This window comes from Artemia franciscana, chromosome 3, assembly GCF_032884065.1.
Source record: "Artemia franciscana chromosome 3, ASM3288406v1, whole genome shotgun sequence".
In the NCBI taxonomy this organism is placed as follows: Eukaryota; Metazoa; Arthropoda; class Branchiopoda; order Anostraca; family Artemiidae; genus Artemia; species Artemia franciscana.
Genome location: NC_088865.1, coordinates 44,839,981 through 44,862,232, shown reverse-complemented (window position 1 = coordinate 44,862,232; position 22,252 = coordinate 44,839,981). Strand labels below are relative to the sequence as shown.

General features: G+C 35.9%; 2 protein-coding genes across 3 annotated transcripts in view; one reads left to right on the top strand and one right to left on the bottom strand.

The window, feature by feature from the left end:
• The window catches only part of LOC136025311 (pachytene checkpoint protein 2 homolog), a 55,895-nt gene extending 53,447 nt beyond the window's left edge, over window positions 1–2,448 (bottom strand). The window contains exon 1 of the mRNA XM_065701215.1: window positions 2,299–2,448. Coding sequence (XP_065557287.1) covers window positions 2,299–2,408 — 110 coding nt within the window. The 5' untranslated portion in view covers window positions 2,409–2,448. The remainder of the gene's footprint in view (window positions 1–2,298) is intronic.
• A 1,646-nt stretch (window positions 2,449–4,094) lies between these two features.
• The window catches only part of LOC136025310 (E3 ubiquitin-protein ligase RNF14-like), a 33,173-nt gene continuing 15,015 nt past the window's right edge, over window positions 4,095–22,252 (top strand). For both annotated transcript variants that reach the window (XM_065701213.1, XM_065701214.1), the window contains exons 1-4: window positions 4,095–4,335; window positions 10,396–10,526; window positions 16,162–16,731; window positions 21,455–21,680. In XM_065701213.1, coding sequence (XP_065557285.1) covers window positions 4,134–4,335; window positions 10,396–10,526; window positions 16,162–16,731; window positions 21,455–21,680 — 1,129 coding nt within the window. In that variant the 5' untranslated portion in view covers window positions 4,095–4,133. The remainder of the gene's footprint in view (window positions 4,336–10,395; window positions 10,527–16,161; window positions 16,732–21,454; window positions 21,681–22,252) is intronic.

The window sequence follows — 22,252 nt, the reverse complement described above, 5'->3', positions numbered from 1 at the left end:
TTATTATTATTATCAGAAAATTGAGAGGTACCAGAATCATATTACCCTTTAGGCCTCAGTTTTATAGATTATGAAAAAGGGCTTGATTTAGCTGACAGAGTATGCCTACTGAATGTCCTATTCTTGTACTATACACCCAGTGATTAGTGCTACATAGAAGAACAATATTGTAACTGTTAAGGTGGCAAATGAGGTTAGTAGTTGGTTTTGTATAGCCCTCCCCATTTGTATGAATAATTTTGATGGACTTTTTCCTAAGGGATTAAGTAAAAATGAATATTAGGTGGTTTACCTCCAAAAACTAATTAACATTTGTGTTTAAGGCTAGGAGCATTAAGGAGAAATTTCCAGAAACCAAACTCAAAACCATTGCTTTGCCCTTGGATAAGTGAGTATTTGTTTGATGTTTCCCAAAGGAACTGTCTATCTAGAGTTTTGAATACCCATTTGATTGACCAAATTTCAAACAAGCTGCACAAAAAAAAAATGCAATTCTAAGCTATTTTCAAGAGTTATAATGAGAGAAAGGTTAAGGTGGCTGGGACATCTTTTGTAGATTAAGAATGAGAGATAACTAAAGACCATCCTTTTCAGCCATCTAAATAGGACATACAATAAACAAGAAAAAAAGTATACTGAATATATAATTAAATAACTGAGAAAATAAGGGTAGGCTAATATCAGACTGTACTTGAATTCTTGGCTTTTTAATTACACTACTGATAATGTGCAGCAAGCATGGTCTTAGAATGCACCTATATAGGGCCAAATGAAAAGCAGGTTGTCCTTGAATGGGGCAGTAAGAGGTTGTAACTGAGGATTTAAAGAAAACAGGGGCTTCTTGGGAGAGGATAAAGGGGAAGCTTTGAATATGTTGAGATGGAGGAAATCAGAAACAAATACTGGTATATATATATATATATTTCCACTTAATTAAATGTTGTGATATATCATAGGTTCTTAGTTAAAACAGGATTTTGAAGTATTGGATCAAATTAAATCTAGTTTTGTCTGTGATTGATTGCAATAACAATAAAAAAATAATATTTGAAAATTATCTTAAAAAGTGGATAATAATGGAAGGACACAGGGTATCTGATTAACAGAAACATTGTGTACATTACAAATTAAGAACTTTGTTGTTTTAATGTTTTTGTTTATGCAATTGGACTTTATACTCCCTACTGGTGGTGCTGATTTCAATTTCATGGCCCTTCAGCCAGGAAGTGCAATAGGGGGTTGGGGGATCAGCCATTACCTTAAATTACCTAAAATCACACCTGCTCATGATATAGATAAATCTATTGTATGTTAGTTAGAAATGATGGGGCAGCAGGACATCTGCTGCATCACAATGAGTGAGCCATGGTTTTGTTTGGCAGCTCTTGTCAAGATTTGATTTGAAGCTGTCAATTGTTGTAGATCCTACTGTTGTCTTGCTTAGGCCATTCTACAGACTTATGACTTGGTTGTAAAAGAAATTGTTCCATGCTTGCAGAGCTTGTTTGGGCATGCTTGCAGAACTGTTTTGCTAGATGACCTCTGGTACTTTATGAACAGGCTGGTTCAAACATTTCCTTAGCATCAGACTGAAGCAACTTACAGGTAATTATCATATTGCCTCTTTGTTCATGGTATGTCAGAATTAGTAGCTTCAGGCTCTGTAGTCATATCTAAACTCTTTATCTTTGTGACCCTTTATATATTTAGTCACTCAAATTTGAACAAAATTCAAGAGCCATTTGGTCTATCTATGCTCTAGTCTAGGTCTCACCAGGTTTTTATAAAGTTTAGTCACAATTGCAGGGGATCTACTAGTGATTGTATGCTTGATGATACCAAGTCTTGTTAGCCCCTGCTACTGCAGCATGGGTATGGCAGTTGAATTTGAGATCTTTATCCACAAAAACCACCAAATCTCTATCTCAGGTAGCCTATACATGGAAATCAGTTGACTTTCACTGATAATTGATAACATTGAACATTGCCATTGTGGACTATTTGACTAAGATGTCCATAATTATATATATATATATATTCCCACTATATTGTATAACTGTTTTTTTTTTTTGTTCTGGCTGCTTGATTAAGTCTAGTGTTTGCTGTTAAATAATAAAGAAGAAAATCACCAGTGATAAATAGGCTGCTGTGAGTTTTATCAAACAAACTTTATATGAAACAAATGATGAAAACAAATTAAAACATTAAGATAGTAACACAGAGTTAGACTAGGCCTACTGATTAAGGATAACTTAAAGCCTCTAAAGCATGTAGGCTAGCCTATGCAGCATATCTTACTTCAGATCTTTGACAGCACACTCAACTATTAAATTATAAAGCTTCAGATGTTTCGGATAATGATTAACGTCTCGTCCATTGCCGTCATTTAGTTGTGATACAAAATTCATTGAACTCCCACAATAAAAATTTTGAAATCAAATTTTTAAAAATTTTTGCCATATCGAATTGAAACGTTCACCAATACGTCCGCTGGCCATAAAGATAACAAAATCCACCGATGAATAGTATGTCTGCAAAATTGAGTTTTAAGCATTACCCTAATAATATAAAAATTTGGATAAAAATTATTTAAAAATCTCTCAATTCAGCACGTCAATAATTAGCGTCAATAATTTTTCTTTGTTCTTTTCTTTCTGGTTCATTTTCCTAAAAAAAGTCGAATGGAGGATTTTTATAAAGAATAAGTAAACAGCTATAAAGAAATAGCATACAATATTAACTAAAAGTTAGCACGAGCATAAATCTTCACCAATGAATAAATCGAGCCCAAAATGATCAAAAACTAAAATAAATCATCACAAAAAACATGCGAAAACGGATGGCGTTAAAGATAATTGCCAAAAGGAACATAATTAAAATGAATAATCAATTCAGATTTCCAAAGAACAAAAAAAAAGCTATAAACAAGTAGGATTACCCCCTACAAAGCCTAACAAAGGCCATTGCATTATTTGCGAAAATAAAAAATATTTTTACTATTTTTATCTTTTATAAACATAGCGTAAAAAAAAACTTTCTTAGGCGTCCAGAGCTAACACGATCTTTTTAATCACATTAATGATTATGATGGTTTTACTTCGTTAATAAACAAATTTGTGCGGTATTTCTACGGGAAACAAAATATTGTTAAAACAATTTCCCTTTCATAAGCGTAACGTTAACAAATAAAAAAAAATACTGATTTACTGTAAAAAGCACCACTTACACAAGTTGTGTATTATATGACTATAAGTGTTATCATTTACTTTTGTTTTTTAAAGACACTTTTGGATTTCAATTGAAATATTCGCATCCACCTGCTCATAAGCTAAACTATAATTTTCTCCATAATGCCAATTGCCATCATTGAATCAAGCGGAAATATTTTTGTCCTATTGCTAGCTTGTGTAAATTTAAAGTGTTTTAAGATTAGCTTAAGATTTTTCCGGAAGAAATCAAATTTGAGCCTCTTCTTCATTGTGGCTTCTGAAATTATGTCGATTAAGTTCAAAGACAGGATTTGGTTTTTCCTGGAAAAAGACCACTTCAAATGTACAGGAGATGCAAGAAAAAGTTGAAAAGTGAACAGAGTCTGCAGTTTCACCAGTGTGGCAATGTGATATAGAAACGCATCGTATTGTGTTTTCTGTTTTCCGTAACGCAGCTATCCCCTAGTTCCCATTGCTGCGATTTCGCGCAAAATGCTGCAACATGCGACAAATGACGCAAAACCTTCCGTTTTTCTGCAATTCCGGATGCGTTGAATAATTTCAACCCATACGACAAATCACATGTGTTGTTCTGGTTTAAAAGAATAAATAAATCATAAGTAAAATCATGGAGCTGATTGAAAAGCTAATTTTAGCTGATTTGAATTCTTCTAGATTTTGTCGCAGCGATCCAAAAGTCTGCATTTCTTTGTGAACCTCCATCCGATTCTGTCGTACGTCTGTTCCCCCAGAAAAAAATTGTGTCGGGATTGACGCAGCAATGGGAACCAAGGGTGTCTGCGTGAACAATAGGTTATTATTTGAAATTTGGCTCATATATAATTTGGACTACGTCATTAAATTACGTAATCTTGCCATTTGACAATATTGTTTTTCTCATCCCAACAGTTTTGGACTTGACGAATGCTTCTTGTTACTGGAACTGGAAGTATGGAACAAGATATAGAGTCTCAGAAAGAAGAGATTGAAGTTTTGAGAAGTATTTTTCTAGATGAATCGCTGGAAGTACAAGAAGGTAGTGAAAATCGACCCATTATTGGTAGGATTGCAGTTAAAGTCCAAAAACCTGGAGATACATTTGAATTTTACTTTGAAAGAGATCAAGGTAGGTTGCTGGTGTTTTACTGAATACTTTATAATGCTCTCCCATGCCCTAGTTTCCGGAAGCTAGTCAGGATAGGTAAGATACTACTAAGCTAAAATATTGATTTGTTTATCTTGTGGGCAACCTAGGGCCTTAAAACCCAAATCATTGATAGGTAGGACTATGCTAAAACCACCAGTAGGCTAGCATATGCCTCGAATAAATATTTTGATAAAATTGTAGGTAATTGTTTAGTGGTTAATCACCTCTGAAGAAAACTTGAGAATTAAAAAGTCTATTATTAAAATTTGAAAAAAACCTAATAACATTAGCTTCATTATTTTTTGCTATGCTTACTAGCATCATTGTCACTTTGTGATACTCATAACACACACCACTCCCTGAATTATCCCACATTTAGGCTTAGGATAGCCTACATAAAAAACTAAAAGAAAACATTTAAATTCTTACTTAGCCTGTTGCATGGAGGATGTTTGTTTTATCAACTGAATTAATCTCTCATAGTTTTTTTTTCATTTTTATCCACTTTAAAAATCATTTCAAGTAATATTTTTATGAAGATTAGGTTTCATTAGCTCAAGACTACACAAACCTATTTAAACATAGAATCCATTAGGCTACCTAGGCTATCTTGAGATTCAATAAAACAAAAAAGTAGTCTATATCATTAGGGGTAAATTTTAGCATTGTCAATAATTTAGCTAGGATGAAATTGAGTACATCAATTGGTGTTTTTTTTATGCTCTATCCAAATTCAATAATTGCTTCTGGAGGGAGTTACATTTTCAGCCCTTACAGCTCATAGTTGCCAAAAGTATAAAAAACTTTGGTAAAATTCTAGTTGATTGACTTTTGGCTATCTCAATAATGGGTTAGGTTAGGAAAATCAAACTTTCAGGGATGGGTCTACAGGCTAAAGTATGTCCCAGGAAGGTATTTTAAAGTACCCACCTCCACTCCTTCTCCGTCTAGAGGGCCCTGAAATTTGCCTATATATACCTATTGAAATTTTGACAGAAAAAACATTGTACCTTAGTTTTCAGTTACTAGTTGCTTTTAGTTCTGAAAATGCAATTCCTGTTATTTTAGTAGAATTTTGAGCTATATCAATGTTTTTTTTTCAAAATTTAGGAAATGTATTTGTGTATCTTTAAAACCTTACAAAATGGAATTGAGCAAAGTTATGATTCTGAAAACAATTTTGTTGTACTTCAATTAAGCAGAAGATCTATTATGCAAGGTTTCACTTATATAAGACATATACATTTAAAGGTCATCCAAGGTCAGGGCCCTCTAGAGGGAGAAGGAGTAGAGGTATTTGCTTCAAAATACCTTCCCAGGACACGCTCTAGTCTGTAGATTCATCCCTGAAAGTTTCATTTTCCTAACCTAAACCTTTTCTGAGGTAGCAAGAAGTCAATTAACTAGAATTTTACCAAAACTTTAGCAGGGAAAAATAGCATTTGTAGCTGATTTAGGAATGGTAATTATTAGGCTACTTTAATTATTCTTAACAGTTAAATGCTATTTTGAAAACAAATTTCCAGGAATTTTCAAAAAGAATCTAAAACCAGAAGCAGTTTACCTCACCTTAGACCTTAGATTCTCTTGTGCCTCCAGAGGTACCCAGGGCATCTAAGAAGAGTCTTCAATTATCTCTATAACTGGCAGCAGTGGTAATGTCTTCCCACTCTGAATATATGGAGGCATGAAGTTGATATAGTTTGCTGTTGTAGGTATGATGGAGTGTGTTTTGGGGTTGTCTTCTGCAGTGGGTGCCTTCAGGTAGAATGCTTGATTGGGAATCCTGGTGCTGTCTATGCATAGTATCTGGCCTAGGTAGCTTCATCTGCATCTTCATGTAGTTTCAGTGAGGGATGGTTGGCCTACAATGTTCCTTATATGTACATTTGTGACTTTCTGGGCCTAGTAAGTACCAAACAGCCTTCAGAGAGAAGCATTCTCAAGGGACTAGATTCTCCTCTCTTGGTGTTGGTTGAGATGCCAAGTTTCCAATGTGTAGAGGAGGACAGGCAGGATTTTACTGTGGAACAGGCAGAGTTTAGCTAGAGAGAGAAAGTGCTTGATATCCATATTTTATTTAGCCTGTTGAAGGTGCTGTTAGCCTGAACAATTTGTGCAATGACTTCTTTGGCTGTGGATCCTGTATTTTTTATGGTGCTGCCAAGGTATTTGAAGTTGACTCCTCTTCTACATTGTTGTTGCCACATTTGATTTTCATAGGTGAGTTGCTTGTTGCCATTCCTTTGGTTTTACTGGCATTGAAATTAAGCCCAAATCCACCTGCTTTTTGTTGAATTTTTAAGAGTAATTCCTGACATAATATTTTGTAGGTTTCAACTATTATAATGTCATCAGCAAAATCTAGGCTGCTGAACAGGTAGTCATTTAGGTGTAGTTCAGTTGACTTGATGCTCTGCAATATGTAGTTGATGACCAATGTGAATAGCAGTGGCAATAAGACACAGCCTTATTTCACCCTGAGAGGATTGGAAATGTACATGATTTCCCCTCTGAAGTCCTCACACAGCTGGTTGTATTCTAAAATGTCAGGAATATTGTAATGATGGAGAAGCTTCCAAAGTGACTGGCAATGCAAAGAGTCCGAAAGCCTTGTCAAAATCTATGAGCACACTATATAGCTTGTTGTGCCATTTATAGCTCTCCTCTTTGAGCATTGACAAGGTAAAAATCAGGTTGGTACAGGAGTGGTTTGGGCAAAAGCCATGTTCTTTGTCACAGAGATATTTGTCTAAGTGGCATTGAATACAGGCTTGAATAAAGTAGGACAGCAGTTCAGCAGGAATAGAAAGTAGGCTAATGACATGCCATTTATTGCATAGGGTGGAATTCATCCTTCTTAAACAGCTTACAAGCATGTTGTGGCCCCAGTCTGAGGGTACTTTGGCTGTTGACCAGATGATTTTGAAGAAGTCTTTCCAATAGGAGACAAGAATGGTTGTAGAGCGTTTCTGCTGTGAAGCAGTCATTTCCTGGTGACCTGCCATTTTTGGCTTTTTGACTGCCTTCAATACTTCATCTTTGGTAGAAGGCTTGGTGGTGATATCCAGCAGTGTCTGTGAGGTTTTTAGGATAGAAATTGCCTCTTCTGGGTTTGGTCTGTGTAGAATTCTGTTGAAGTATTTCATCTATATCTCCTTCTTCTTTGGACCCGGTTATTATCATGCCATTCTTATCCTTCACCAAACCATCACTGGCTTTCCTCTTCCCAATGATCTAGTTTGTGATCTTGTAAAGCTACCTGCTATTACCATTCTTTGCAGCTTGTTCAGGTTTTGTAGCCTTTGCTTTGTAGAAGTGGCATTTATCTTCACACATATTCTTCTTGACAGGTCTGTCAATCATTCTGTAATTTTTGTTACTGTAGATCTGGTTTATGTTGTGGGACAAGAGGATCTGTAGCTTGGTGATTCTCCTTTCTTCTATCAGATTCCAGGTGCAGTCTAATAGCCACTGGTCCTTAGGTTTCTTGTAGTACCTGAGGGTCTTTTGTACTGATTTGTTGTAGATGTTATTTATTTGTCCCCATATCACTTCTTGATTGTCTTGGTCTTAAAAAGAGAGTGCTTCAAACTTGTTGCTGAGTTCAATGACAAATTCCCGCCTTATCATTTGCTTTTGGGGCTTTTTGGAAATGTTTTGAGATTCCAGATTTGAAACCTTTTTCTTGATCCTCCTGAGTTTAAGGGAGAATTTGATGATTAGTAGGTTGGTGTCTGGTTCAACATTGGTGCCTCTGTATGCTCTCACATCTTGTTTACTTGAGCAGAACTTGCATCAAACAAGGTAGCAGTTGATCTGGTTTATGTCTGAACCATCAAGGGAGGTCCATGTACACTCATGAACGTCTCTGTGATGAAAGAGGCTTCAACCTATCACCAGGTCATTTGCTATAGTGAAGTCAATAATCATTGTTCCATTTCTGTTTGGCATGCCCATGCCATGCCAACTGAGTCCCTGCAGACAATACAATTCTTCATTCCCTACAACATAATTAAGATCTCCAAGAATACATGTTATTTTTTGTTTTGGAATGCTGTTTACTACTGACTGTAGAGTTTGGTAGAATTCTTCTTTGCAATCGGTTTCTGTGATGTTTGTGGAAGCATAGCAGACTACTATGGAGACTTTGGCCTGGCTGCCAGAGAAACGTGCAGCAACAAGTATTCTTGAAAATATGGGAGTCCATTTTAAGAGAAATCTTGAGGTTCCTCTTGTCATCATGTGTGCAGCTCCTTTTTTTGGCCTAATTTCAGGGCTGCTGTAGAAAATTATGCATTGATTGTCAAGTTGTTTCTCTCCAGGTCCAGTCCACCTTATTTCAGATAATGCCAATATATATAATTGGTACTTTCTCATCTCATGGAGTACTTGTTAAGTCTTTGACTGTTGTGACATTGTGCAAACATTCCACAGTCCAAACTTTAGGTTATTATTCACTTTCAAAAAATGTGTCCAGGGGCATGCATTAATTGTCATCAATAGAGGTTTGGATCCAAGGCTCTTCTTTAACATTTCTGTTACAGGAATGTTTTTCCCCAGGGTTCTCCTGTGGTTCCTGGGAACAGATTGCAAGTCTATTGCCCAACCCTCCTCCTTTGTCCAGGCTTTGAACAGGTGTCTAAATCTGGGGGGGGGGGGGCAAGGTATTCTGTAGGAGAGTGAGAATATAAAATAAAAAGTAAGTTAACGTCACCTGTCCAAAAGAGTGGGGGGTAGGTGCTCCCTACTCTGACCTAGAACTACTACTGTCTGAAACCCCTCAAAAACGATATCAGTATTTGGTACTTCTTTATTAGCCAGTACACAGTCAAAAGTGTGTACTGAAGCGAAGTTAGGTTGTGTACTGCAGCCTATTGAAACATGCCAAAATATGGTGAAAATATAATACTTTAGTTTATGTAATAATATAATTTGGGCTATATATTTTGCAAATTAGGGAGTGGATTGGGGATAAAGTAACCTAACCTTACTCCTATCCCCCTAATGTGTAAACATATAGCCCAAATAATACAAGTATAATGCATTCTGTAACCCATCATTTGTCTAAGTGGCTATGAAACCAGTTTCTTAGATCTTACATTCAGTAAACTTCTTGATTGACAGAAGCTTCTGATCAAAATGATTGACCGTTTTGGTAAAAGCTGTCCAGATTTAACTGTATTAAGGCCATACCCTGCTGTTTGTTAACAGGACCAATAAGTTTCAAGTCATTGGCATACAGGCTAGTTTATTTGTAACGTTTCTTGGAGCGTCATTAATGTAAACATTGAATGGTGTAGGCCCTAAAACAGTTCCTTGAGACATCCCACTTAAGACCCCTGCTATTTTGGAGTAGTAAGCTGTAACACCTTCACCAAAAACTCTGATATATTGCTTTCTTGCCTTCAAGAAAAAAAATTATCCTGTCCACCACACTCTTCAATTCTAATTGCCTTCAGTTTCAACTGGAGCCTTTGATGACAGACTTTATGAAAGGCTTTAGTAAAGTCTAGCAGAACCATATCCTTTGGGAGACCTTAGAAATATTTTAGATTTACTGATAAGAGTTTTGGGCTACATATCTAGTTCATCGTTGCTATGGTAAATTTTTTAACTATGTCAAAATTAATTGTATGCCTGTAGGCCTAATTATTCGTCTTGTGGCCCTTGTGTTTCTATGAAGAAATTTTTTAATGGAAGGAGGCATTGAGAGAAGTTAGAATATTACCTTATTGTCTCTTTTGATAGTAGACTAAAAAGTGTCAGAACACCTCTTTTAAAAAATGTGTGAACACCAATTAACATTTTGGGTTGAGATGCAAAAGTCAAATAACCCAAATTTTTTCAAGTAATTTTCTTTACTTAAGGAAAAAACCTTCTTAGGATGTAGGGATACAATGATACAAAGGGGTCAGCCTTGTGAATTCTCTCCTTATCTCTCTGGTTTCCAAATGTCCACATGAATTTATATCTTAAAAATTTTAATATGTATGCAATATATGACAAATAAAATAAAAAAAATACTTTTTTTTTCAGATTGGAACAAGCAGCTTGCATCAGTAAATCATTTGCCTCCAATAAATCTACACTTTGTCCTTCCATATGATTATCCATCTGTACATGCTCCCAGATTTGTTCTGTCTTGCAGCTGGCTTGGAAGGAAAGAGGTAATGCTGTATAATTTTGTCAAAGCTGGAGGGGAGCATGTGTAGTTTCCATTTTTTATCTAAATAAATAATTGACTAACCCCTGACAACCAAGAATTGTGGCCTTGCCTTATCCCAAACTACCATTATTCTCCTTACGCTTAAATAAAATTGTCTTCTAGGTCAGGGCTTCTTAAACTGTGGGTCGCGACCCCCAAGGGGGTCGCGAGACTACTGATAGGGGGTCGTAAAGATCTCATACTTTTCAATCATCATAAATAAAATTTTAAAATTAGTATACACACTACGTACAAATATAAATACAAATAAAAATCATACAAAATGCTATTGTAGTTTTATTATAACTTTTTTTTGAAAAAAGTGGCAATGCAAAACTGTTATGTAGGCCTATAAATGAAAGTATGGGAGTAGCATTTAAAATAATAAATACAACGCACTCCTCGATTTTCAACTGAACCTTCGACATTGATGTCTGGCCGCCGGCGTCAGTGTTTGCAAGATAACTTAGTGATTATAAGTACCCAGACGCCGCGTCGCCTTGGGTTTACAGGTTACACAGTCTGTTTGTACTTCAGTTTGGACTCAGCTTTGTCTTCGTTGTGACATGTGTGTTTACTGTGTAATTTTCAGTTGGTGTTTTTAATTATTACGTTAAAGTTCAACTACATTTTGTTTAATTATTTATTATTGTTTAACATCATGGATAAATGGCTAATTAAAATTCCAACTAATAAGTCTGCCACGCCGTCACAACCATGTTGTAGTGCTTCAAATCCGACTTCTAGCAAAAAAAAAAAAATATGACGAATCATATTTGCAGTATGGCTTCACATGCTCTTCTCACAAATGAAGAACAACCAGTGTGTTTAATTTGCAAAGAAGTGTTGGCTGCAGAAAGCATGAAACCGTCGAAACTGCAACGACATTTGAATACTAAACATGCGACGTTATCAAAAAAGCCAATAGAATATTTTGAGCGTCTTTTGCAAACATCAAATAAAGAAAAGAACACTTTGGAGAAGTATGTTACTTTGAATGATAAATATCTATTGGCATCGTATGAAGTTTCGTATTTGATAGCAAAAACGAAAAAGCCTTTTACTATTGGAGAGCAACTCTTACTACCTGCAGCCATAAGAATGTCTGAAATTGTTCATGGAAAACAGTATGCTGTTGAAATTAGTAAAATCCCATTATCAAATGACACTGTGTCCAAAAGAATTTCAGACATTAACAATGATCAATTTCAGCAGCTTCTTATAAGGCTTAAAGACAGCTCAAAGTTTGCAATACAACTGGACGAGTCGACAGACATTTCAAAAATGGCACAGTTGTTACTGTGTTACAGTTTTTACTTTGTCGTCCTCTGGGAGGTCACACTCGTGGAAAAGATATATATAAAAAAGTAAATGAGTTTTTTGAAAAAGAAGGATTAAATTGGAAAAATTGTGTTGGTGTGTGCACGGACGGTGCTGCAGCAATGACCGGACAAGATCTTGGTTTTACAGCATTTGTTAAAGCTGGAAATGATCATATTACATTTACACATTGTATGATTCACCGAGAGGCACCTTTTTGTTTAAAAAATTGCACCAGATTTAAACACTGCGTTTTTTGATGCAGTCAAAATCATTAACTTTATTAAAAGTCGAGCACTTAATAGTCGATTGTTTAAAAATTTGTGCATTGATATGGATTCGGATTATACAAGTTTATTGCTACATGCTGAAGTTAAGTGGCTATCAAGAGGTCGAAGTTTGAAACGATTATTAACTTTTAGGTATTTTCCCAATGATATCGATACACAATGGATTTGCAATCCATTTTCAATTGAAATGGAAGAAATTAATTTTTTAAACTTAAAAGCACAAGAAGACTTTGCCGAATTAACAAGTGATACTACCTTGCGACTCAGATTTTCTCAAGTGCCTGTACATGAATTTAATTTTGGATAGAAATCAAATCAAAATATCCCCTACTATCGGAAATGGCAATGAACAAATTACTGCCATTTTGTACAACATATTTATGTGAATCAACCTTTTCCACATTAACTTACATAAAATCAAAATACCGTTCAACTTTAATAAACGTTGAAAATTTATTACGATCTGCACTAACTCAAACTGAACCTAGATTTAATTATTTGTGTAAAAATAAACAATCACATTCGTCACATTAATATTGCTTGATGTTAATAATATGTTTTTATTAAAAAAATTGTTACTAAAGTTTATTTTTTCTATTGAATATATAGATATAGTTTTGTTTTCTTATAAAAAATTGTTACAAAAGTTTATTTTTTCCATTGAATAAATATATATATAGTTTTATGTCATTCTATTTATTGTGTTTTATTACGACCGATATCCCGTCAACGTTTCCAATTATATAAATGTGAAATGAATGGGTACGTATTCTTTAATCCTTATTTTATTTACATTGCAAAATAGTGCGATATTACATCTACATCTACGGTTAATATATATTTCATTATATGGAGGAGGGGGTCGTTTAAAATTTCCTAAGCTTGAAGGGGGTCGCTATATAAAAAAGTTTAAGAAGCCCTGTTCCACTCTATGAATTAAGTAAATAGCAGGAGGTTAAGCTTAAAGCTTAATCTGCAGCACCTCTTAGTCTATTTATTGTTATCATGCTAAGTAATTTGCTTCCTACAAAAACAAAACTAATGTCTCTACAATTAACAATCTCTCGTCACCTTTCTCATAAAGGGATTTAATTAAAGTCTTACTTAATAATTAAATATTTTGACTTTTCAAGAAATATTATTCGTATATTATTCATCATCTTCAGTAATTTGTCTCTAACTTTCCAGCCACCATTTTTCAATTACTCATTTACCACACTACCATCACTTGAGACCTTATTATTTTTTAATCCTTTTAGTACTGTCTGTAACTCCTCTTGGAAAAAAAAAAATCTTACTTCACTTCCAAATTGTCAAAATAATTTGAATTATTTTCTACATCATCTTCCACAATTTTAACACAGTTTTGTCCACATTTCTTTAACACCTTCCTTATCACAAATAGAGGCCCTATTCCTATCTTTAAGTGGGACAAGTCCAGACTGACCACTTCCTCTAAATTTATAAACATACCAATTCAATGTTTTTCTGTTATGTCGAATCGTCACATCTTCCAGATTCTGAGCAATTTTATCTCGGTTTCCATTTCATTCCTTCTTAATTCATACTCTAATGCCTTCTCGACCTCTCTTACTTTCCTCTTATTTACGTATGATCTATCACTCAAAGACTTGTAGTACAAACCCCTCCCATTTTCTACCAAGCTTACAGCGTTTTCGCCAATATTCCCTTCTGCTACTTTGCAATCAGTTTTCCTAAAATTATTCCGTCCTCCTTCTACGTTGCCTAATTGTAAACTCCCTAGTTTCGTTTTCAACTGTTTCTGGGTAGTTCCTCTGAAATTCTCATCCTGGAGTCTACCAACGTCATATCATCCCGAGAGTTGGTTAACCTTGATAATTGCTTGTTAAACCTAGGTATGAAATCCTCAACTCTTTTGGAAATACGGCGATATAAAAAATGTATAAAAATGGGGTTTTGAGGAATATTCTCATCTGAATTTCGATTAGAAGAAAGATCCTGGCAGCACATGCCTTCCCCTCCCCGAGAAATTTTCTTGCAGTATTTGTGACGTATAAGTTACTATGTTATTATACACTAAGTTTTTTAATTAACTCAGTGTATCCAGACATTCCACCATCCAAAAATGGAAAAAAATACTAGGTAATTACATTGAAGCCTAGAGTGAGCATGGCCAGATCTTATTTATTTAATATTAAACAAAGAGTACTTGAGCAACGTAAATTAAACTTTAAGGAATCAACTCAAATATCAAACGAATGTTTCGTTTGTTGTATTTGTCTTTTTCTCACATTTCATAGTTATTGTGTTTTTTCTTCTTTCATCGGAGAACCTTCTGGAGTCCGCTTTGGTCTCCTTTTGCTTTCATGGTGATTTGTCCAATTACTGAAAATGAGGGAGACTTTATGCATGAGTTTTGGTTTTAAGCCCTTGTTTTTTTTTCTTGGTGTCATCTTATTTAAAATTTTTTTTTATCTTTTCATGGTTTTGGCCTGTTTTAAATATATGCTGTGCTTATTCAAAGAGGCGAACTTAACCCATCATGACTTAATTTTCAATTCTAAAAAAATTAATCTTACCCTATCTTTCAATAAAAGAAATGAAATGAAACACTTGAAAAATATTCAAGAATACAAAGGCGAAACCATATGCTTTATTTAACTTTGTTAAACCATACTTTGTTAAAAAAAGAGGAGGATTGTGCACAGCTGGGTTGGCCATTGGTGGCCTGTTCTGCAGCGGGTTGTTAGTAGTAATAGCAATCGTAATATCTAACTTATAATACCGCATGGATAGACCATGGAATAAAAAACAAAGGTCTCCAAGTTGCCTTTATTTCTTTTCTTTTCTTGCCTTCTAAATTATCCTGTGTTGTGTGAATAGATTTAGTGAAGCTTTTAATAGATCAGCTTGGATGAGGCGTATCCGTAGCTGTGTTTGCGTTAAGCAGCTTGGTCTGCAGTGAGCTTTTTGTTGTAGTAATGTCTAAATTATGTTGACCACTTGAATAGGCTAAAAAACAAACCAAGGTCTTCAGGCTACTGATATTTCTTTTCTTTTACAACTATCTAAATTGTGCTCTGTTGTTTGAATAGATGTGGCAAAGCTTCGAATAGATCGATGTGGAGGAGGAATGGCCGTAGTTGTGTTTGCCTTTGGCAACTTGGTCTCAATTTAGTTATTAGTAGTTGTAGTAGAATCTAAATTTTGTTACCACTTGCATTGGCTATGAAATTACAAGAGCTAAGAGCTCATATGGCACTTGTGACGAAGTTGGAAGAGCCAAGAGCTCATATGGCATGAGCTCTTGCAGAATTCTACGAATCGATAAATTGATTAAAAGGAAAATCAGAGGCTTAGTTCCGGTCGGGATTTAAAATAAAAGCTCTGAGACGCTGGGTTCTTCTAAATATCAAAATTCATTATGATCCGATCATTCCTTCGTAAGTTAAAAATACCTCATTTTTTCTAATTTTTCAGAATTAACCCCCCCCCAACTCCCCCAAAGAGAGCGAATCCGTTCCGGTTATGTCAATCACGTATCTGGGACTTGTGCCTATTTTTCCCACCAAGTTTCATCCCGATCCCTCCACTCTAAGCGTTTTCCAAGATTTTAGGTCTCCCCCTCCAACCCCCCCCCCAATATCACCGGATCTGGTCGGGTTTTAAATAAGAGCTCTGAGACACGATATCATTCTAAATATCAAATTTCGTTAAAATCTCATCACCCGTTCGTAAGTTAAAATACCGCATTTCTTCTATTTTTTTTTTCAGAATTAACCGTCCCCCTCTCCCCCCCCCAGATGGCCGAATAGGGGAAACTACTATTAATCTGGCCTGATCTCTGATGCATCCTAGCTTATCTGGAAGTGCCTAAAGTAGCAAAACTGGGACAGACAGACAGACAGACCGACAAAATTTGCGATTGCTATATGTCACTTAGTAAATACCAAGTGCCATAAAAACCTAGGTCTTCAAATTACTGATAGTTCTTCTCTTTTCCAGCTGTCTAGATTATGTTACCACTTGGATAGGCTATGGAATGAAAATCAAGGTTTTCAAATTCTCTTTGTTTGGGCCAATTTCCTCTCTGAAGATACTTTCTCTGTGTTAAATTTGCAATCCCCTTGTGACCTGACATGGATAGCAAATAAACAATGGAGTCGGAGTAGAAGAAAAAGAAGCATTCAAGCTAAGAAAAGTATGGACGGGTACAGTCTGGATGTGGCACTAACTTATATGCATAATTCTCAAATTGAAGCTACCGATTCTTCTTCATTAAGAACTCTCGATCGCAGAGCAGTGAATACACTTTGTTTAAGTGACAATATACTCGTTGTATTGACTGACTATGATTCAGTAGAGAAAATTCGAATCTTTAATACCAAGTATCACACATGCAAGGTGTGTTTCAGTGATAAACCAGGAAGGTTGTGCTTTCAGTTTCCTAATTGTCTACATGTTTATTGTAATAGTTGTATTAAGTCGTATTTTGAAGTGAAGATACAAGACGGAGAAGTTAGGTCCTTAAAGTGCCCAGAAGAAAAGTGTGAATCACAGCCCACTGCAGCACAGGTAAGCATTGTTGGATACTCCAATCAGCAAAGATAAAGAAATTTATCCCCTTTAAGAATATCGAGGGTAGTCTAGGGAAAATCCTGGAACTAAATATATTTGTGAAGGAGCCTCATCCCTCAAGGGTATTCCACTTTATCGTTCCTACCAATTGTCTTTTTAGTAGTATAGAAAACACGGGTTCTAGGAGACATCATTAATCAATCCAATTTATCCCATTTTCAATCGAATTCACACCATTTAAAATGAAAATTTCCAACATTTTTACAATTTCCTGTCATGAGCTTTAAGATCAAAACAGGTCTTGTTAAATAAGAAATTGATGCATATTTTACTTATACTCAATACTCTATGTATACTACTGATAGAATGTGATAATTTAATATGATTTTATATTTAATGGATAGTTTGATATCAATATCTAGATAATTATCTTTCCCTTGTCTATCAGTAGCCATTAAAATCATACCTTTGTCTAATTTTTTAAGTTTATTTTCAAATTCAGCTGCTTTAGAATCGAGTCTTTTTGGTGTAAAGATATCAACCGCTTCACCTTTAAAACTAATAGTAATAATGAGCTTCTTTTCATATTTAGTTGTTACACATTTCACTGCTTTAATTGCATATTCCGTTCCAATGTCTAAGTCTTCTTTCCTAATGGTTCGATTGTATCCAGAAACTTAAAAGTTTCTCCATTTATTAGGTGATGGTTTATAAGACATTCAGAGATGTTGATTTCACTGACTATATCAGCCTCCTCGGGTCCTGCAAACAAAAGCTCCATCATTGCCTCATCAAGTCAGGGACGCTTCCGAACCTTTTTGCCTGAAGATAAATCCCAACAAGACAAAAAGTATGACAAACGCTGGATCTCCATTCGACCTACGATACAATAACCAGACAATAGAGCCCGTCGTAGAGTTCAAGTACTTTGGAAGTACCATCCGAAATTTCAGGATCGTGTCAGCGAGAAGTCCAGCTAAAAATTTGCCAGGTAAAAAAAAATTTACCTCTCTCAGGAAACTTTCTCAAATTTGGCACATCCAGAAGTACTCTCTGCGACTCAAGTTGAGGCTCTTCAATAGCAGCATCCTCTCAACGCTTTACTATGGCTCTGGAACTTCGCAAATAGATCAAATACTAGAAAAAGAACTCCTCGCGTTCGAAAACATGTGTTTAAGGCACATTCTAAATATCCACTGGTCCCAAAAAGTAACAAACGCTACAATACGACAGAAGACATCTCAGACACTGGTAACCAAAGTGATCAAAAATAGGAAGTCAAGATGCTTCGGTCATGTGATCTGCGTGCCCAAACCTCGGCTGACCTGAAAAACTTCAAACCTGATTGGGAGGATGTCTCGGCAGCCTTGCGATGAGAGATGACTGGCGAGTGTTATTGGATGCTCTAAGTGCCTCTGAAGGCACAGGAGATTCTAAGGTCTAAGGTAGGGTAAAAGCATCGAGAACAACTTGGGGATGGAGCTTAAACTCAGGTACCATTGGGAAAGGGGAGTGGGAATTTGGGGCAAATGGAATTCAAATTTTGTGTTTGGGGAAGTGTCAAACAGTTTAAATGTGTAATCTACCATCGTAGCTCCTATGGAACTATTAAGCTATGCATGGTTAAGCCGCAAGATAAATTAAAAGCCAATATGTGTAGTCAGGTTATCAGTTTTGATTATCTGCAATATATCAGGAATGGCTGGCGTATCAGGTCGGAATTTTCAGAAAGTGTTGTGGGGCAGGGGGGGGGGCGACTGATAATTAGGACTTGGGGGAGAGACTAGAGCTAAATCAACAAATGGTAGGGGTTGAAACTTTGACGCAGTATTGAAGAAAGAAGAGGCAAGGTATTGATTTTTTATTGGGTTGAAAAGCTAAATATGTTTTGTCTCAATCAAGCTCTATATTTTTTTTTTTTTTTTTTTTTACTATGAAGTCCAGTAGGATTAACGATCGTGGTGGCGTATGGACATAAATTTTAACTGCGAGAAGAGGGCAGAGAAGGGTTAAGCATATTCGCTTTTGAACCTGTTTAGAAGTTTTGGCACTTTAAGCCCCTGTCCAGGTAGTATCTATTCGTAGTGAATTAATAATGTAAATCGAAATGTACCCTTATTACAAAAATACTACTACTACTACTACTACTACTACTACTAATAACTCACTGCAGCACCAAGCCGCCTGAGGCCAACACAGCCACGCACGCTCCTCCTCCAACCTAATCTATTTAAAGCATCCCTCTTTACACCCTCCCAGGAAGTTCCCATTTCCTTTAAATCTTTATTTATGATATCCTCCCAACCCAGACAAGGACGACCTGCTTTCCGTGTAGCCCTAGACGGTTGACCAAAAAGGACAATCTTCGGTAATCTGTCATCCTTCATCCGTAGAACGTGGCCTAGCCATCTCAACCTTTCTTTCATTATAGCCCCAGAAAGCGGGATTGAACCACACTTTTCGTACAACCTACTGTTTGAAATACGGTCAGTCAGCCGGGTACCCAGAACAATCCGTAGGCAATTTCTCTGGAAAACATCTAGTAAATTTTCATCTGCTTTTCGGAGTGCCCATGTTTCAGAGCCATATTTGAACACTGTCATCACTGTAGCTTCCAATATTCTAATCTTGCTATGTAGACTTATCTTTCTATTCTTCCAAACTTTTTTTAACTGTGAAAAAACACCCTGAGCTTTAGCTATTCTACTTTTAACATTTTCACTGCTCCCACCATCTTTACTAATAATACTACCAAGGTAACTGAAGCTCCCAACCTGATCAATCTTTTCGTTACCTAATTTCACCTGTTCATCTTCACTTATTCCTAGCCTTAGTGACTTAGTCTTCTTAACATTAATTTTCAAGCCTATTTTAGCACCCTGAACTCGTAAAACCTCTAAAAATTCATTCATTTTGCTCACACTTTCATCTAATATGCTTAAATCATCAGCATAATCTAAGTCCAGGAGCGTTCTTCCTCCCCATTTGATTCCATGGTCTCCAATTGCCTTTCCTGTGCTCCTTAAGACGAAGTCCATCAAAATGATCCATATAAAGGGGGATAGAACACAACCCTGCTTAACTCCTGATTTAATACAAAACCAGTTGCTAACCTCTTTTCCTACTTTTCTTGTACATAGCGCAAATCACTTTAATGTATTTTTCTGGTATACCATATAACGATAAGACCTTTGTTAACGCTGTTCTATCAACAGAATCGAAAGCTTGCTCATAATCGATAAAACTAAGGACCAAAGGTGTTTGACAACGAAGGGACTTCTCAATTATTAACCTAAGAGTGAAAACATGGTCGACACATCCTCTACCTTTTTAAAACCGCATTGTTCTTCCCTTAAAACTTTGTCTACAGCAGGGTATCTAAAATATCTGAAGAATGGTCTATTTCAGCTAAAAATTTTATTTTTGCCATTTCACCTAAATGTTTTTGAACACTAAGCTCCTATGAGACCTATAATCATCGTTAAATAGTGAGGTGATCAAGTCAGCATATCTGTAATATCCTGTGAACGACTTTTGGAATCAAGTAGAAACTTTCAGGGCGTATTGGGGGGGGGGCATATAAACCTCGAGTCTTGATGGGGAGGGAGTCTTGATGGACTTAATATTTTTGTATTCAGTCCTTTACTATTTTTGGTGTTATAAGCCCCTATTGGGTTAGAATCTATTCCAGGTGGAGTAGCAGTATAGACCGAAGGAAGCCACGCGTACGCAGGCTATCAAATCATCATGGCTGCATTGTTTTAGATTTTAATTTGGCGGATCGAGCTGAAATTTTCAGGGAGTTTGTTAAGCGGACCTCAAATTTTACTTGGTGGGAGCAGAGGCAAATCGAAAGAAGCCGTGTATTCAGGCTATCAAAATGGTATATTCGCAAGTTTTTAAAACTACTTTTGAGGATCAAGCAGAAAATTTGGAAGTTTTGGGGTGGGGGAGGGGAGACGGGAGATGACTCCAAATTTTGCGTTTGATGTGTGGAGAACAAATAATGTTTGTCTTCAATCCGCCTAAAAGTTTTGGGACTACTAGTCCAGGTAGATCTTTAAATCTATTCATGATGAAGCATTGAGGAAATTCTAAACATTGTATATTCGCCAAGAATAGTGCTTCTAAATATCTCGGGAATACCCAGGGTATCGAGTCAAAACTTTCAGGAAGTGTTTAGGAAGGGCAAGTTCAATTTATTCGTTTGGGAAGTAATAAGAGTGCCAAAACATTTTTGTCTCATAAATACTCGTTTGTCCAAAAAGGGCTGGCTAGATTTTCACAAAGCTTGAAACTTTTATATCCATGAGCTCATGGATGAGGACTCTTATACACAAAGAAAAACTGCAGAGAAATTTGTTTACCTAAAAAAAAAAAATGGGTTCAAAACTATTTTTCTGATCAGCCAGGACTTGTTTCTTTGACCCCGACTCGAGGCTTTTTGGTCCATTCAACAAATAATTGGTTTAAAAGTGAAGATTTTGGGCTTTCTGAAATGCAGTTCATGTTTATAAGAAAGAAAAAAAACTTCAAAATTATGCTCTTCGAGTCCGTACGAAAAGAAAAGTAATCAACATTCAGGCTTTCGAAAGTAAGTTGCTAAAAATTCAGCCCGAGTCCCACCGTTTCTTCTAATCGTTGATACATAACCGAAGATAACCTCAGAAATCTTCATTGGAGGTACAAAACGCGAAAAAAATATTTTCTATTTTTTAAGGTGCGAGGAGTGTTGGACCGTGAAATGTTCACAAAATATGATACGCTGCTTCTATCGTCGACGTTAGCCACTCCAAATACTATTTACTGTCCAAGGGAATCTTGTCAGTATCCAATATCACTGGAAGAAGACTCAGATTTGGCCTCCTGTCCATCTTGTCAGTTTAATTCATGTGTTCATTGCCAGATGACATTTCATGGTGTTGAACCTTGCAAATACAAGAATGGTGAGTCATTGGGGTAACGAGCATTAGTGTTATAGCTTCTATTTTTATTGTAGAATAAAACGAGGAGTGTATCCAGGAATTCTAAAAAGGGGAGGGTAAGAATTTAGGTTACTTTTTTTTTCGCTTGGCCGACTCTTATAAAATATCAGTAAAAGCTGCACAAAATTAAACAGGATCTAGGTCAGGATGTCCTCTGAATTCACCCGCTAAAAGAAGCACAGTTTACGTTTTGAAATATTTTATTCTATTTTGATTATGATGACTGATCTTTTCGTGACTAAAGGATTGATGAAGTAATGTCTAGCTGTCTGTAACCTTATCTGAAAAATTAGTTTAAACTACAATTTAAAGAGTCTAACTTCTAAATTTAGGAAAATAAAAAGGTCATGTTTAAACGACTAAGTATACAATCAGGTTTCAATAAATATGAGGTTTTCGAAATAATATACATGAAGTAAACCTATCCGAGATGCTTAGTAGCCTTTAAAAATGTAGTCTTAATGAAATTTTAAAAATAAAAATCTCAAAACTATTGAAAGATTTGCTGACTTGTGACATTGAAGGAATTAAAA